General features: G+C 46.0%; 1 protein-coding gene across 2 annotated transcripts in view; it reads right to left on the bottom strand.

The window, feature by feature from the left end:
- Positions 1-7,756: 7,756 nt before the first annotated feature.
- The window catches only part of FOXJ3 (forkhead box J3), a 134,535-nt gene continuing 124,510 nt past the window's right edge, over positions 7,757-17,781 (bottom strand). For both annotated transcript variants that reach the window (XM_081225816.1, XM_081225817.1), the window contains 2 exons: positions 11,021-11,128; positions 7,757-10,726 (listed from right to left, as the gene is read on the bottom strand). In XM_081225816.1, the coding sequence (XP_081081942.1) occupies positions 10,611-10,726; positions 11,021-11,128 (224 nt within the window). In that variant the 3' untranslated portion in view covers positions 7,757-10,610. The remainder of the gene's footprint in view (positions 10,727-11,020; positions 11,129-17,781) is intronic.

The following is a 17,781-nucleotide window of genomic DNA, read 5'->3' as shown; positions in this document are numbered from 1 at the left end:
ACCCCTTAGCCGGGGCTTACCTGCAGCAAGGCTGGGGTGGAGTGGGTGTGTGGGAGTGATGTAGCTCCACACTGTGGGAAAGAGGAAAGAGGCTCCTAGGCCTCAGCACTTTGGGCCCTGCCCTACCCAACCCTACCTCTGACATCTCCCCTGGGAAATAGGAACCAACGCCCCTCCCTCCCCTGCCAATTTCTTAGCCCAGCCTGGGCCCAGGTGTGAGTTCAGACACCCTCCCTCCTCTCCTGCATCAAAGCTGCTGGATCTTGGGGTCCTCTTGGAAGCCTGGGGTTCTGGATCGCCCCAGGCCCCCACCTGAGTCCTGTGGCCTTGGTTCCCCAGCACCCCAACACCCCTCATCATTTTTTACAGGTGGCGAGTGGGTCTGGGTTGTTTGGGTGCCTCACATCCAAGGCCACCCCTTCTGGCAAACTCTCACACCTCCACAGCCTCCCAGATCATGCCACCTCTACCAGCCTCCCCACCTGAAAACCCATCAGTGGCTGCCCCAAACCTTCAGAAGGAAGCCCAGACTCCCTGGCCTGGCATTCAAGGCCCATCATGGTCAGGCCCCTGCTCACCCTTTGCCCAGGATCCCGAAAGACTCCCTAGGAGTGGGCCAGGAAGAAGGTGCCCATACCTGGGGCGCTGTAGGTGAAAAAGCTCCAGCTTTGCAGCCAGGCAGCCATGGGTTAGAGTCCTAGCTCCATCAGTGAACAGCTGTGTGCCCTTTCTGAGCCTCAGTTTTTGCATCAGAAAAATGGAGACAATAACAACTACACTGTGAATTTTGGGTTGCCGAGAAAACTTTCCTCACTGACTTCCGGCCCCAGCAAGCCTGTGTTAAGACCATCCCCACCACCTCTGGGCTCCACCGGCTTCCTATACTTTCCCCTTATAAAACCTACCAAACTATCTGTCCTGCCCACTTTCCTACGAGCTTCTGAGAGCAGAGCCTGTGTCTTGCTCCATCGTGGCCCCAGTACCCATACAAGGCCTGGCACTTAGTGGGTACCCCTGATCTCTCAGGAGACCAGGAAGGCTGTGGTATTAGTAATAATCATAACATTAATAATAGCAGCGAACGTTGATCAAGCACTCGCTCTAGGCTACGTGCTTTACAGGTGTGAAAACCAGACCCAGCCCTGCAGCCCAGCCACCCCTCACCCACTGCTGGCAGCTGCCTGGGTTTCCCCTGCTGTCGGGCCGCCCGCTGTTCTCTGTGAGGATGCTGATGCCATTCCTTTTGGCCTAGAGATTGTTGAACTCTTGTGTTTGGGTGACCTCGTCATGGTTCCAGTGTGCCTGTTAAAGTTGGGTCCACTGAGGCCCAGCCCTCCCAGGCCTGGCTCTGCTTCCCTGCAGGCTGGAGGCCTCAGCTGACCCTAGGAAGAAAGGCCTGGAACAGAGCCCAGGTGGGAGTCTGAAGACTCCCATATTGATCTGTGTGACCATGAAGAGGCTGTGGCCCACATTTTACAGCCTCCGCATCCTGCTTGCAAACATGTCCTGGAGGTTCTTCTGAGAGCCCAGAACTGCCTGAGGAAGGCATCACGATGTACGTGAACCTCCCAATAGCTCTGGGAATACATAAGAAATCACTATAGAACCCCATTTTATAGGTGGGTGCACTGAAGCTCAGAGGCCCAGAGAGGGTAAGAAGCCATGACTTTCCCGAGGGTGCAGACAGAAGCTCCGGGAGCAGTTTCACTGGTGGCTCTCTGCACGAGGGCACCCGGCCAACAGAGAGGGAAGCACAGACACAAGCGTGGGGCTAGCTCAGCCTAGAGGAAGGCACAACTTTTCAAACTTATTGCCAGGTGGACTTGGCACCAGCTGCAGTCACAAAGCTGTAAATTCCAGAACAGAGGCCAGTTCTCACAAGTGCCAAAGAAAAGCTAAACTTCTATTCGGTTCATACCTCCTGTCCTGTCTTCCTAGCCCCAGACCCCCATCTTTGGGGAAGGAGGAGAAGAAAGGCACAACCACCGAATCAGACCCTGTTTTACAGGGCAGCGATACCCGTTGTACAGAGGAGGAAGCCAGGCTCCTGGGAGAGTGCCCAGAGCCACAGAGAAAGTGGATGACTGAGTGGGAATTTGAAGACTGTTGGCTTGAGCCCAAGTCCGGGGGTGGGGGGGGTGGAGGGCTCCCTCCCCTCCCCCAGGCGCTGGGGTGGGCAGGATCTTTCCCGTGATGCTCTGGAGGGCAGCTGGGGAGTGGACAGAGGGTGTGTCTGGTTGTTTGCTCAGCAGTGTCGTCTCACATCCCCATGGCCTGGCCGGGACAAGGCACTGGGGGAGCTCCATTCACCATCTGCTCCCCACACGGCAGGGCTTCCTCCCCCGACCCCCTGGCCTGCTCTGGGCATTGGCCATGGAAACAACCCATTACACCCTAAGGCTGTCAGGGAAGGAGGGAGACCCACCTGGAGCTCCTGCCATGTGCCCCAGAGCCCACAGGCTAGAGGGAGGATAGGACACAGGCACAAACTCCCTGGGGCTCCGCAGGGAGAAAAGGTCCCCCCGTGGCTGCGTCTGGGGATGCTTGCCAGACCAGGTGGCATTTGAACTGGGAGGATTTGATCAATGGGAGGATTTGGACCCACAGAGATGGGGGCTATATGGCAAAGGCCTGGCAACAGGAAGCACACAGGGGAAGGGAGGGAGGATGGGCTGAAGCAGAGAGTGTGTCAAGAGGGGCTGTAGGTGGGCAGCCAGAGGAGGCTTTAGACACCAGGCTAAGGCGTTTTGCCCTTCACCCGGTGACAGCGGGAAGCTAGAGGAAGGCCATGAGAAGAGCTGTGATTTAAAAAGATCACGATGGCCCTTGGTGTTGGGAGCGGACTGTCTAGGTATGGCTGCTGCACTGGTCCAGGAGGGAAGGGGTGTGTTCCACCCCCAGCAGTACCCTGGGAGGGCCAGGGGTGATTGGAAGGATGGTGTGCAGGGGAATCCATGGGTCTTGGCGTGTGCAAGAGAAGCAAGGAAGGAGGGCAGACAGGGAAGGCAGATGGGTCCTTGGGACCAACAGTGTGCCAGGGCCCGTGCTGGCTGCTTCCACTGACTTCTCATGGATGATCCCATCAACACTTTAATCCCATTATACAGATGAGGAGACTGAGGCTCAGAGAGAGCAATGTCTTGCCCAGATGGAACTTTAGGTTCTTTTGACTCCAGAGTTCATGTTCTTTCCATTGCCTCATGTATTTTTCTGGCCTTTGACGCCTGCAGAAAACACGATCAGCCACAGGCCAGCAACTCACAATGGACCAGCTTCTGGTCTGGCCAGGAAGCTTTGCAGGGTGCAAGGAGGAGGGTAGGAGCTGCCTGGGGGCAGGAGCAGGTCTAGATAGATCTGGGATCCAGTCCAAAGGGCCACAGTGGGGAGAAGCAGTGACAGCGGCCAGGCCAGGGATGTGATGAGAAAAGGGGAAGAATTCATCTGTATTGGACTTGCAGGGCCTAACCCTGAGTGTGCCTGGGAACCCGGCTCTATCCCAGGCAAATGTCTCCGGGGACGTGGGCTGCTGGGGAAGACTCGAGTGGCTAACAAGGTTAGGAAGGGAGGAAGAACCCAGAACCTGAGTGGGGAGCCATCCCGCCCTCCCTGCCCTGGGCAGAATGCCTTCTCTCCTGTCTGCGGCTTATGATCACACACAGACACACTGAGGCACACAGTTGCAATCACGTAGGCGACACAATCACATATCCAGGAACAGACACACGAGCACACAATCACAAGACACACAAGCACAAACATACAAGGTCTGGCTCACACACACGGAGGGCCTCATGAGCACAGTCGGAGTCACACAAGCACTCGCAGTTACCCTGACTTACAGGACCTACACCGCACCCCCACCCCCCCGTCACAGAGCTCATGCACTCAACACGTTCTCACACGGAACCAGAGGACCGTTCCCAGGAAGACCTCTGCCTATGGACGTCACTCAGGCATGGGAAGGGTGGGAAGTGTCCTTGGACATCTTTATTGCCATTGTCTGGGACAGGAAGTTGCCTCTCTGACGGTCTGGGGGCTGCGTCACGAGATGGGTGGCCTTCACCCAGTGACATCAGCTCAGGCCCCCGTGCTAGGGTAGGGTGGGTTGGGATGGGTGTGGTGACTGGCCCTGAGGGAGGTCAAGGGCAACTCGGGAGTGCTGTGGAAGAGGCCACAGCCCTCGGTGGCAGCTCTGGGTTCCCGTCCCCTTGCCAACCTCTCACTGATGGTGACCTGGGGCAAATGACTTCACCTCTCTGAGTGGCAATGCCCAGCAGTAAAAAGAAGATAATGACACCAACCTCCAAGGTAACTGGGAGTGCTAACTCAGATAATTGCTGTCAAGTACTGGGCACAGGGCCTGGCAAATAGTGGCAATAATCATAATGTTTGTGACGGCCCCGGGACTCGCAGGGCTGGGAGGACAAGGGTAGACGCCGCGTGGCAAGGTGTGTGGCAGGCCCGGCCACTTGCCTAAACAAGACCTCAACTGGTCCCAGGAATGCAGAGCCTCAGGAAACTCAGAGCTGGGACTGATGGTGGGGTGACCTTCCCCCCCACAACCTCAGAGTAGGTGACAGTGAGCATCAGGAGGGCTGGGCCCAGACAGCAGACTCAGAGGCCACTCTGCAGTGGGCCCCCCCAGTACGTTTATCGCCGAGGACTAGAGGGCTCCTCGGCTCCCCCCAGCAAGCTCTGATGCGGGAGCAGCGTCTGAGGGCTGGCCACTGGGGTCCCTATCTGTCTGTAGGAGCTCCCAGCTCTGGGGGCTGCAGAGGAAGAGAACACAGCCCCTGTGGTAAAGGAAAGCTTCCAAACGAGGAAAGGCACACAGCTGGCAGCCCTGCGCCCTCTGGCGGCCTCCGGTGCTCACTGCGGCCTCACGGCTTTGTTCTAAGGCTCCCCGTTCTTTGCCCTGTAGGGACCGACAGCACAGCGCACTGCAGTGTAGACACGGGGGCTGGATGGCCTGGGTTTGCAATCCCGGCTCTCCTGCCCCGGCTATTATTACCTCTACCACTTACGAGCGGATGACCCTGGGCAGGTGACTTAATCTCTTTGTGGCTCAGATTTTTCCTTTGCAATAGGTTGATAACAATAGTATCTACCACACAGTTGTTTTGAAGGTGAAACCTGATAACCCACAAGTACTTAGAATAAGTAATGTGAAGCAACAAGGAATACATGGTGGCCGTCCTGCTCTGGACTTCCAAGGTCAGCGTTGCTGAAGGCACAGCTTGAGAGCTGGGTCGAAGCAGCCTTGCCCTGGGATTAGACTCCGGCTCTGGTGCACTTACCAAATGTGTGCTTTTGCACATGCTGACTAGTTGCTTATCACGTGAGGGAGAGACACAGGGAGGTAAGTCCAAAATCCTCTGGAAAACCCTTTAGGAAGGCACCACACTGGGGAAAAACACACCATCTCAATAAGCCCAACATGGCCATTTTTCCTAATTCTTGGTTACAGTCTGTCTTTGAAGTAGCTGGCTTGCATCCAAGTGCAATGTTGTACAGAATGTGTATCTTTACCCACTGGAATGACACTCAGTGGTGAGATGCTCAGGCAGAGAGGCACCTGGAAGTAGACATCAGTTATGGCCTCAGGTTTGAATCTTCCAACTCGTACTCACTGAGGGGCACACGTTCATCACAGGTAGATACTGTCACGTTAAGAGCTCCATTCTTTCTCTTTTTGGCCAAGTGTGTATAATTAAATTCCCATGCTTTGATCGAATGCATTCAGGATGCTGCTGCCTTGTGCCTTACCTCTCTAAAGCAGTTTGCTTTTCTGTAAGCCGGAGCAGTAACTACAGTAACTAGTACAGCATCACATTCTTGTGTAGATCAAGACAATGTGTGAGGAATTTTAAATTCCTGCCAGGAAGATGACTTTCTCCACGCCTCCCCCTCCTCCACATTTCCCCTAATGTATGACTTTGAGCAAGTCACTTCCCTCTCTGGGTCTCAATGTTCTCAACAGCAAAATGTGGGTGCTTTATAATATCAGATGATTTCAAAGGCCCCTCCCAGCTTGAAGCTTTCAAGATAGTTCTGTGATCCTAGGGCATTTTGATGCGGTGAACCCTTCTACGAATGCTAACTGATGCTTACATGGTTCTTCCAGGACTGCTTTGTCTGACTGGTAAGGGCACATCTATAAACAGCAGTCCTTAACACACTGCAACATGGTAAAGCCTTAAAAATGAAACATGCATCTTTATGATCTTTTTTTCATTTGATCAGCACAAAGGTGCACTTTAGCTGTGCCTGAATCAGCACAAAGCGACCAGATCTAACCGTGCCCCCTACTACAGTCTTTCAGAGGCACTGATGGAAAAGCAGAGCTCCTCCAAGTCACACACACACACACAGGATGGGGAGGCACTATCCCTGGGTGGAGCAAAAGGAAATGGGCTTTGGAGTCGGGCCCAGACTGAATGATCCCAGATCCTCCACTACCTATGAGAACTTAATTAAGGCAAGTTAATCTCTCTGAGCCTCAGTTTCCCATCGGTAAAATGGTTGTAAATAGGTTTTCCTGATAGCGCTGTATGGGTTAAGTGAGAAGTAGTGAGGGGTCCTGAGCAGGATCATGGGATGGGTGGGAATCTCTCCCCTTCCTGAGTGAGACAGACCGCAGCTTCAAGTCCACTTCCACCAGTGTCATTGGTCTGCCCATTGGTAGCCTCTCTGAGCCTGTTTCCACAATCAGGTCGGGACACCACCACTCATCCTAACTCCAGGGACTGCTGGTGCTTGGCTCTTAACTAGCAAACCGTCACTTCTTTGGCTTCAACCTTACCCATGCTAATCTATCTTCCATGCCTGGCTCAGAGCAGTGGTATAAATGGAAACGCCTTCTCCCGTTGAGTCCTTTGAAAACTCAACTTAAAAAGCCCATGCCCACCCCAAGGCTTTCCTAAGCCAATGCCCTAGCCTCAGCATGACCTAACTGCTCACCACCAGAATCTTGCCTTGCCAGGGGGCACCTTCAGAGTAGCTTCCCTGGGCAAGTCCCCTGGGCAAGTCCCCTGGGCTGGCATTTGCTCCCTGTCCTGGGTAAGTCTGTACCCCCTACAGCCAGGAACTGTGGCTTTTTCATCTCTAGATTTCTCATGGGAAGGGCTGACACAGTGTGGGCTCAGCAAATGTTAAGAAGTTCCACTTTCACCTTTTGGAAAGAGCACTCTGGGAAGGCAGTGCTGGGGGCAAGACTAGGGTCCAGGGTAGGGGTAGGGACAGGGGCATTCCACTGGAAGGAATAGAGGACGGTGTAAAAAACATGACGTTGGAGTCAAATGATCTGGATTCAAACCTTAGCTCTACCACTTGCCAACAAAGGATCTGGGGAAGCCATCATACCTCTACTTGAGTTGTTCCCACATGTAACATGAGGATAACAATATCTACTTAGCACAGCACGTGGCACATACTGAGTACTTTTTATGTTCCAGATGCTGTTCTAAACGCCTTAATTAATTTAATCCCTCTACCACTCCAGGAGGTATTATTCTCATTTTATAGGCACTGTAAATGAGGAAAATGAAGCTCAGACAAATGAAATAATTTCCTCAAGTTCACAGAGCAAGTGAGATGTTCAACGAACAGCAGCAATGACTGTTCTCAGGCAGCAGTACATGGGACACAATCTCTGAGACCCCAAGGAATGACTAACTCCAGGCTTTCTGCTTCTGGACTAGCTCCAATCTTGTTCCCTCAACTGCAGCAAATGACACAGACCAATTGGTGTTGTAAATAGAGTTAACATAATATATTTATTTTAAGTGCCATTCATGCATATCACTTCTGGCAGCAACAATCCTAATGACACTTGGGATATTTCTTTACAGCACTAAACAGTTACAAAGAATGGGTGCCGTTCATCATAGAGGCAAAATATGAAATCGTGCAATAGCAAAACTGTAGAAACATTAAAACACTGACTGTCCAACAGCAGTACAGAGAGCAGATTGTGTTTGCACAAAAAGCCAATGCATTTTCATCACATATATACAATATAGATATGTACACATCACCCTCTGAATGAACAATATCAAAATACTCTATTCCATTTGAAATAATCCCCAGATTGATTCCCTCCCACTTCAAAGGACATCTGAGAGACATGTATTTACAAGAACATACATGAATACATTTACATTTCAAAAACTGCCACAAATGCCAGTCGGATTATTCTCCTGGACAGAGTACCCCCATTTGATTATATGCATTTATGATTCTTTTCCCCAAAAGCCTTCAGTCAATTTAAGCCCAAGACAGAACTTGCTCTGCATGTACAACTACCAACTGAGATGGCCACTAGAGGGATGCTCTGCGCCTCACCAGGGAGCCTTGTCTGGCTGGAGCCCGTGAGAGAGCCTGCCCTCGGCTCCCTGGCCACAGGAACCACTAGTGTGGGATGGGTCTGGATGGAGGCTCTGCCTCCAGGGCCATTCATGGTAAGTTTAAATTCTCACAGAAATATTGATCACTGCAAATCAATAAATGATTGCTAGATGGGAAATTAGCTTCACACAATTTGTAACATCTTCATCAGCGGTTTCTACTTGAATCACTCAGTATAAGCTACTGCATTCTAATACCCAAATTGTTTAAAGTGCACACTGCTACCCACACAATTTATAGTTTCAAAACAGCTATTTTGGTATCTAGAGAACCGTGACTTGAGCAGACTACTGAGAATCACCCCCTTTTTCCCAAGCTTTTACTCTGCAGGCCTGCTATCTCATCTTGATTGGCTGCCTTTCCAGAATCCTCTGATTTTTACTGATCCAAGGGGCTGGAACTGAGTTTCCTTTTTCATGCCAAGCAGGATCCAAACAACAGGAATATAAAGCCCTTCCCTCCTCCCCAACCTCACCAGCCTTTACCATGGCTGGCTTCCCAGTGATTCATTCAAGGCAACACTCCACTAAAAAAAAATACCCAAAGACGTTCGCAAACACTCTCACATACACACACAGAGAAACAAAGGTGTTTGTTTAGTTCAAGTAGAGATTACTCAACCATGGAATCAGTAAGGGTAATTAAAGTGACTTAATAAGCATGGCTGATAGAGACTAGAGATGCTAAAAAGCAACCAGTGAGCAGTTAGTACTCCTTGATTTGATGGAACATCATTTCCCCATTAGGACTGAAAAATTCTGCTTTTTTTTTCTGGTCTAAAGAACCAATTCAAAATCTATTCATTAAAAAAAGAAATCTCATTTCTCTTAGTTTCATTACAAAACTAAGACAATCAATCCATGCAAAGTAACTGTGAAATAAAACAAAACAAAAAACAAACAATAAAAACCCCTAAGAGGCAGGCTGCATTTCAAAGAGAGGAACCAAACATCATGCATATACAGACACACAGGACAACAGAAACAGGAGGCCACTCCACAGTAACTGCACTGAAGACGGAGGCAAATAAAATCCATGTGTGGCTCTACCCTCCTTTCAGTGCTTCCTAAATGGAAAGAGAATGAGGGGGAAACTTGCTATACAAACACTGCCCTGCTGTTTTGTTGCCCAAACGAACTCTGATTCAAATTCCAGAAAATCCTACTTAGCAAATAAGTCTCAATTAGAAGGAATGCAAAGATAGAGAATATACTCACATGGCAGGAGTAATGATAAAGAGAATGACACAATCTCTCTCTGATTGTCTTGTCTGTAAACTCTTATCAAGAAAAATAATTCTGTGCTTTCAGACACTGCATTTCTCCTTAATGAACCCAAGAGGAGTTGAGCATTCACAGAAGATAGCAATAAATATTAAAATAACACTTCTGAATAATAAATACATAAGTGAATGTGGAGACACTGATTTGCTTCAAAAGCCAAGCAGTGCCCAGCTTCTAATCAAACACATTTAGAACTGGCATACAATGCAGACTTAGAAAAACAGATGCTGACACGGCGCAACATGAACTGTAGAATCCCCCAGGCATCAAAAAAACATTTGGTCAGTCCTTCATGCTGCTCAGGAACAACATGCCCCTTTGGAGAGTATCAAACTCTGGGTTCTCTGGCTTACTGAGTAGAACTCAATACTCACATTTCCGAAAAAGATTAAATAAGGGGAACTGGGCTTTGAAAAAATCTATTTCCTTTCAGTTGCCTACGTCAGTTAAAAGCATCCTGCCGAAAATAGCCTAACAAGGAATAAAAACTCACAGTAACTTTCTTTTCAAGACATAATAATCCAATTAGAAAAAATTGAAGCCTTTCAATAATTTTTGTACATGTATTTACACATATGCATCTATAAACTGCTTGCAGCAAAATAGGCTCTGTCTGAAAAATCAGTCTGGCACTTGTGGTCAACATCAAACTGACACAAATATGCAAAAGCCGTTCAAATCACACAACAATTAGCTACATAGGGCAGCTGGCAGGGAGACAAACATGTAGTACTTGTCTGGGTCAGATAAAAGCAGTAAGTTATCCAGCAAAAATCTTTCTGATTGTCTTCAAAAAATTTTTCGATAACATTGGTAAAATGATTAGAAACTTTGTTTTCTCAACTGGATTCTCTCAAACCTTTCCCTTCACTGCACAGAAAGGTAACGCTTGGGTCTGTCTGGTGCCTTGAGAAACAAGCTCTACACAATTGAATCCCAATCAAAGTCATCCTGGATGTCATCTGGAGGCAGAGAGCGCCGCATCTGGAAGGCTTGGGAAGGCATCATGTGCTGCTGGTTCATGGCTCCGTGATGGCCTGGAAGGAAGGAGGCAATGTCAGCAGTGACTTGGGAGAGGATAAAGGAAGAAAGAAACACACACCTATTGAACACTTCCTATGTGTGCCAGGAACTCAGTGCATATGCTCTCACTTACCCACCCAGAAGCCTCTACAAGGTGGCTCTTATGATCCTCATCTTACAGGCATTCTGCACCCTACCCCTCTGAAACAGGGAGTTCACCCGCTCCTGAGGCAGCTGTCAGGACAGCTAAAGCCTTTTTCAGTATTAAACTCCAAGTACCAATCCCAACACACCACACCCCAAATTACCTGCAATTGTTGTTCCTGGAGTGCTGAGTGCTTGCGGGATGTGAGGATAACCCGGGGGAGGCATCACTGAAGGAGCGAGATTTTGCCTGGAGTCTATGTACAAATTTCCTAATCAGATTGTGAAAAAGACAGAAGGAAAACATAGTACCGTAAGTAAAGCAAATCAAACATAAAAATCTTAATAGAATTGTTACCTAAAACTAAATTAAGCTGGTAAAGCGAGGAAGAAAAGGGAAGGAAAAATCACTCCTTTTAGATGCTAAAACTCTGCCAAAGGTGGTGCTGGATTTTCAAACATGGTGCCAGGCTGGGTGTGAGTACACTGGTACTAATTCTGGCACTGGCTCTAACTCTCTGGAAGCTCGTAGGTAAGTTAAGTCTGTTGTTGATACATACCTCATTATAGTTCAAAAGCATTTTCATATCCCATTACATCATCTGAGTCTCCCCCTAGATCCACAATGAAAGCAAGACAGGGATTACCCCCATTTTATGGATGAGGCAACAAGGGGCTCAGAAGGCTGAGGAGACTTGCCCAAAGACACATCAGTCTGACAGGGCCTAGGGCTAGAATTCAGTTCTCCTAACTCATGGGCTCTTTCCAGTAATGGTTGTCTCTATTGCCCTGATTTTCCCATCCTTAAAGCAGACCTAAGTGTGCCCTAGCTGATTAACAAAGTGACTGGAGGCACAAAGTGACAGGAAAGATTTGCATAAAGTAAAAGAGCTATATCAAAGGTGATTAAAAACATTATTTAGAAGATGTGTAGATGGGAAACACAGATCTCATTTAAATAGCATTTCAGAAGGTTCTTAAGTTAATATGCTTTCACTGACAGCAGCCATCAAGTATAATAGCTCCAGAATGTCAATTACATTGCATCCTAATGCAAAACAGAAAGGGAGGGGAGGAAAAATCATGCAACCTCCCACAATAACTCCTGGGGAAGAACCACCATAACACTGGTTTATATTATATGAAACATCCAGAATTCTGGAAAGGCTATTTCCCTAAGGTATTCTAGTGTTTCACACTAGACTTGCTATTCTTGCAAACTATACTTGCATTCTAGGAATGCTGTAATCAAACTAGAAAACAGCAGTCATTTTCCCAGAGGAAACTAGAAAGGGAAGAAAAATCTTCGTTTTATATTCATGGTAGGGCACACTGTACTTGGCTGCTCACAAGTTTTCCACCTGCCACTGGAAAGTCAGACTGTCCAAGTTTGAGATAGTCTCAGAGATAATCTAATCCAGCCCTACTTCTGTTCATGTAGGTGAGGAAATGAGACGAGAGAAAATGAGAAAGAACCAGGAACAGAACCCAAGAGTTCTGACTTCTAGCCACTGCCTCCCAAGATAACATGCCTTTTTATAGTAAAGTTTAAAGTCAGAACTGATCTCTCTGACCAATTTACCATACTGAATATTTAGGAAGAAAAGAAGAGAAAAGTTATACCAATAAAAGTTATACTAAGTTACAGCTCTAGTATATTTTTGCAGGAGAAAAAATGTGATCGGCCTTCACATTCGTGGCTGATGTACCTTTTAAAGGCTGCATCCGGCTAGAGGGGCTGCCCTCCTCTGAGTAATATGGTCATTCACTTACCAACGACATCCCAGCCTCCATCCTGCAAAATCTTAGCTCTCTTTCTACTTATCCTTAACAACTCAAGTCATAAGACAAAACCTAATTTTTATTGGAGATTAATCTGTTTTTATATATATTTTTTCATTTCTCTTTTGGCTTAGTAATTCTTACCTTAAAGGAGGAGACAGGTGAGAATTAGAGAATTATGGAAATAAACAAGATTATGGGAATAAATAGACACCCACATTAAACAAATGGCCTTAACTTTTTGAAACTTGTCACATTCATACGATTTTATTTTCATACAGAGATTCTCATTACTCCTCATTTTTTTCCCATGTTCTCATTACAGACTGAACAATGAGAGTCTACTTGGACTTTTTAAGCAAGAAATTAACTTATAATGCAGTTTCCAAAGATGTTTGAGATCCTATAACATTTAGAATGTAGTTATGAGAATTTATAAATCTATACTGTGCTGTACACCTAAAACTAATATAATATTGCAAATCAACTATACTTCAATAAAAATCTAATCACACAACATACTTCTTGAAAGTAGACTGTTGTTGAATGACCATTCATTCATTCAAGAAGTATTTGTGCTAGGCACAGCTCTATGCACTAGAAATACATAAATAAAGAAACAAACTCCCTGTCTTTTTGGAGCTGGTTCTCAGGGGATTGGGAGGGGTGAAGACGGGAGGGAGGAAAATAAAGTAAATTATATAGTATGTTATACACGCTACACAGAAAAATAAAGCAGGGAGAGGGGAAAAGGAGTGCTGCATAGGTGCCATTTAAGTAGGATGGTCAGGGAAGGCATCACTGTAGTAGGTGCTTTTTTAGGGAAAAACTTGAGTCATGTGTCTATCTCGGGAAGCTCACTCAAGATAGAGGAAAGAGCAAGTACAAAGGCCCTGAGGTAAGGGGAGGGGAGGGGAAGGGAAAAAGAGGCAAGGTCAGAGAGTAATGGGGGACCAGACTGTGTAGGGCCATATAGGCCACAGTAAGGTCTTTGGTTTTTACTGAGAAAAATGGACACTAATAAAGGGTTTTGAGCAGAGAAATGATCAGACTTCTCTGGCATATAGAATCCCACTTATCCTGCAAAGTCCAGCTGAAATGTGCTGTCTTGTATGAAGCTTTTCTTTCTCCCTAGGACAAGTAAGCCTCTTTCTCTTATTCCCATTGCCCTGTGGTAGAAATGTAGTCCTCCTAATACTGTATTTCTTGGTAGACTTGTCTCACCTATCAGGCTGTGAGCTCCTTGAGATTAGGGACTATTCTAGAGTCACCTCATTATTCCTAGTCCCCACTATGTAGTCAGGCACAGGAAAGGTGTAAATAAATGTTTGCTGAATTAATGCACATCTACTTGTATTTAATGACCTTTAAGCAGAGCATCAAATTAAGAACAGCACAACTAGAGGACTTAAACATTACTGGAGGATTTAAACATTTTGGGCAAGACAAATTGTAAATACAGGTAAAATGATTTAGGAAGAAGAGGGAATACACTGTGTACTACAACATCTTTTTCTCCTTCCCCCGTCCACACTAACACATTACAACACTAGTTTCTGGCATCTCTAAGGAGGCCAAAGAGGTATTTACCAAAAGGGGAGTATTGAAGACAGACGGGACAGGGAAAGTTTGAAGGATATGGAAAGGCTGTATTCTGGGAGTCAAGACCTATTATCTAAATGAACTTTGTAATTTCAGACAAGTCACTTTCTCTCTTTGGATCAGTTTCCTTACCTGTTAAATAAAAGGATAACAGCTTTCACAGCTCTCTGAAGTCCCCTCTTACACTACATTTCTAAGAAAATGTGGTAAAGAATTACTGGGTGGTAGAGATAAGAGAAATGAGATATCTGAAAAAATGTGAAAGACAGGGACGCAAGAAGGAGAATGAAAGAATGAAAGAAAGTGGCTAGGACTTAAAACAAAAGGAAGCAGGCTGGCATGTAAAAAAACCTGAACGTGGGACTTCCCTGGTGGCACAGTGATTAAGAATCTGCCTGCCAATGCAGGGGACACGGGTTCAAGCCCTGGTCTGGGAAGATCTCACAGGCAGAGGAGTAACCAAGCCTGTGCACCACAACTACTGAGCCTGCGCTCTACAACCCATGAGCCACAACTACTGAGCCCACGTGCCAAAGCTACTGAAGCCCACGCGCCCAGAGCCTGTGCTCCGCAACAAGAGAAGCCACCACAATGAGAAGCCCACGCACTGCAACGAAGAGTAGCCCCCGCTCACTGCAACTAGAAAAAGCCAGTGTGCAGCAACAAAGATCCAATGCAGCCAAAAATTTAAAAAAAATTTTAATTAAAAAAAAAAAAACCCTGAATGTTTGTGAATAGGCATCAGCAGGCATGAGGTGATAAGATACTTAACACCAGAGCTGATCACACCAAGTGTTGACAAAAGTCAACATGGCTTGGCAGGCCAGGGATCACTAAAGTTCTTTTGACTCAGAAGGAAAAGACTAAAGGGGAAGGAAATTGGGAGACAAATAAACACTGAGGGAAAACTACAGGTCTTCTGCATCTGACAGGCTATGAATGGAGTAACACTGAGAATCAAGAAGGAGTTGGGGGGGACCGTAGAGGGAAAGGAAGTGCTGGCAATAAAAGGGAAAGATGGCAGAAAAAATTAAGAGAATCATAATAACCAGAACCAAATAATCAAGGTCAAGGATCAAGTAGAGATGACCACAGAAGTCTACTAACAAAGGGCTTTAGGGAAATAACCCAGGATCTCAGTCTAGAGAGAATCTAGAAGAGATGCCTGGACACTCTGACAGAGGACAGCAGCAGATGGAAAGTGCTTTTTCCATGACCAAGAGTACCCAGTTCCAAAATCAAAGGGTACTTTTGGACCTTTCTTAGAGATTTAGGCCACAAAACTGAAGAAAGTCTTGTTTCACCCTACAGCTTTGAAATTGCAGAAAGGGGAGCTACTGGCTAGCATGTACAACGGCCTTCTGAAATGGCCTTCTCTTAAGACTGACCCACATCTTCTTCTACCTGTCTTTCCTAGAATTCCCTGATTTGAAGGCAACAATCTGAGCAACACAGGGGCTCACCCCCAAACACACATGCATACTGATGTACATATAAACTACCCAAATTCACTTAGTACTTTTAAGGTTGACTGAAATGGTTTAAGGTGATTTGGAAAAGAGAATGTGGCAGCACTTAGAAGGGACAATTTTCGTTGAACAGGGAAAAAAAGAAAGGAAGAGAGAACCAAGAGACAATGGACAAAGTATGGTACACCTGGTCTAGGACTTCAAGCAAGCTAGAAAAGTAAGTGATGTATCCTGAAAGGGACAAATTATAGGCTTAGAACCTATCAGAGGACCAAAGATAAGCTGTCCACGCCACATAGAAGAATAGATTAAAAAGATGGAATAGAAGAAGACAAATAAGTAAAAATACATGCCAAATCATAAAGATCTTTATACTTAAACATGAAGATAGGGAGAATTCTGGGAAGATGGTGGAACAGGAATCTAGATAAAATTGCATGGGTAAAATCTAACATAACTAGTTTGCAACTCTGGACTCTCTAAAGAAGGTTCACAACTTGCAGAAGAAGGCTTGGTTGGCAAATTGCAGTTAATTTTGGTGAAGTTCAGCTCTTAGCACAGATATAGCTACCTATCCCCTCACTCCTACCCCCATGGCAAGCAGCTGGAACAGCTTATACAAACCCTACAGGAGCCAGTGTGGGCAAAAAGGGTACTGTCCACCAAATACTGGGGATCTGTGCTCTGATCACTGATTGTTGCTTCTGATTACAGAGTTGCAGACAAAAAGGAGGGTGGCCATTATTGCTGCATCTCCTCTCCTCTGGCTGAACTGATTTCCAGGAGATTTAAAGGGCTGCTGCCCCCTTTCCCCTCTTTCTTTTCTTTTTTCCCCTCTGGGAGCCAGACATTAAAGACTAGGATACTGAAAAACAACTGCATATGCAGGGCAAGTTAAAAAGTGACCACCCATGCCAAAAAAAAAATAAGCGCAGGCTCAGAGAAAACCTGAAAAGATCTTAAGTTTAAACCTTAAGTTGATCCTCAGCACAAGGATAGCCTGTAACAATCAAAAAAACAAAAACAGTAACAAAATCCTGCAAACCCTTGGGAAGAGGAAGAATCTGATTTCCACAGGTATCACATTAATAGATTCAAGTGTATAGTTTTCAACAACAACAACAGAAAAAATTACAAGGCATAAAAATAAACAGGGAAGTATGGCCCATTCAAAGCAAAAACAAATCCACAGAAACTGTCCTTGAAAAAAATCCTAATGGCAGATCTACTACGCAAAGATTTTAAAACAACTTTACAGATGTTCAAAGACTAAAGGAAGATGTGGAGAAAATTAAGAAAGCAATGCATGAACACAATGAAATATCAACAAAGAGAAAACATAAAAAGAAACCAAAAAGAAATTCTGGAACTGAAAAGTACAATAACTGAAATTAAAAATTCACTTAAGGGACTCAAAGAAGAGCAGGCAGAAGAAAGAATCAGCAAATGTGAAGACAGGATAGGACAATGGAAATTATCAAGGCTGATTAACAGAAAGAAAACAGACTGAAGAAAAGCAAACAGGGCCTAAGGGACCTATGAGACACTATCAAGCAGACCAATTATGCATTGTGGGAGTCCTAGGAGAAGAGAGAGAAGAAGGGGCCGAAAGAATATCTGAACAAGTAAGAGCTGAAAACTTCCTAAATTTGATGTAAGACAGGAATATAAACATCCAAGAAGCTCAACGAACTCCAGGTAAGATGAAGTCAAAGGGACCCACACCAAGACACATTATAATCACATTTTCAAAAGCCAAAGATATAGAGAGAATGCTGAAAGCAGCAAGAGAGAAGTGACTTGGCACATATAAGGGATCCTTAATAAGATTATAAGCAGATTTCTCATCAGAAGTTTTACAGGCCAGAGGTAGTGGGCCAATCTATTCAAAGTGCTAAAAGAAAAGTGTTAACAAAGAATCCTATACCTGGTAAAAGTGTCCTTTCAAGAGTGAGAGAGAAATTAAGACATTCCCAGATAAATAAAAGCTAAGAGAGTTTGTTACTGTTAGACCTGCCCCGGAAAATAATGCTCAAGAGAGTCCTGCAGGAAGAAATGAAAGGACACTACAC

The sequence above is a fragment of the Mesoplodon bidens genome, assembly GCF_964165515.1.
Source record: "Mesoplodon bidens genome assembly, chromosome: 2".
Lineage (NCBI taxonomy): Eukaryota > Metazoa > Chordata > Mammalia > Artiodactyla > Ziphiidae > Mesoplodon > Mesoplodon bidens.
This window is presented reverse-complemented; position numbering and strand designations above follow the sequence as displayed.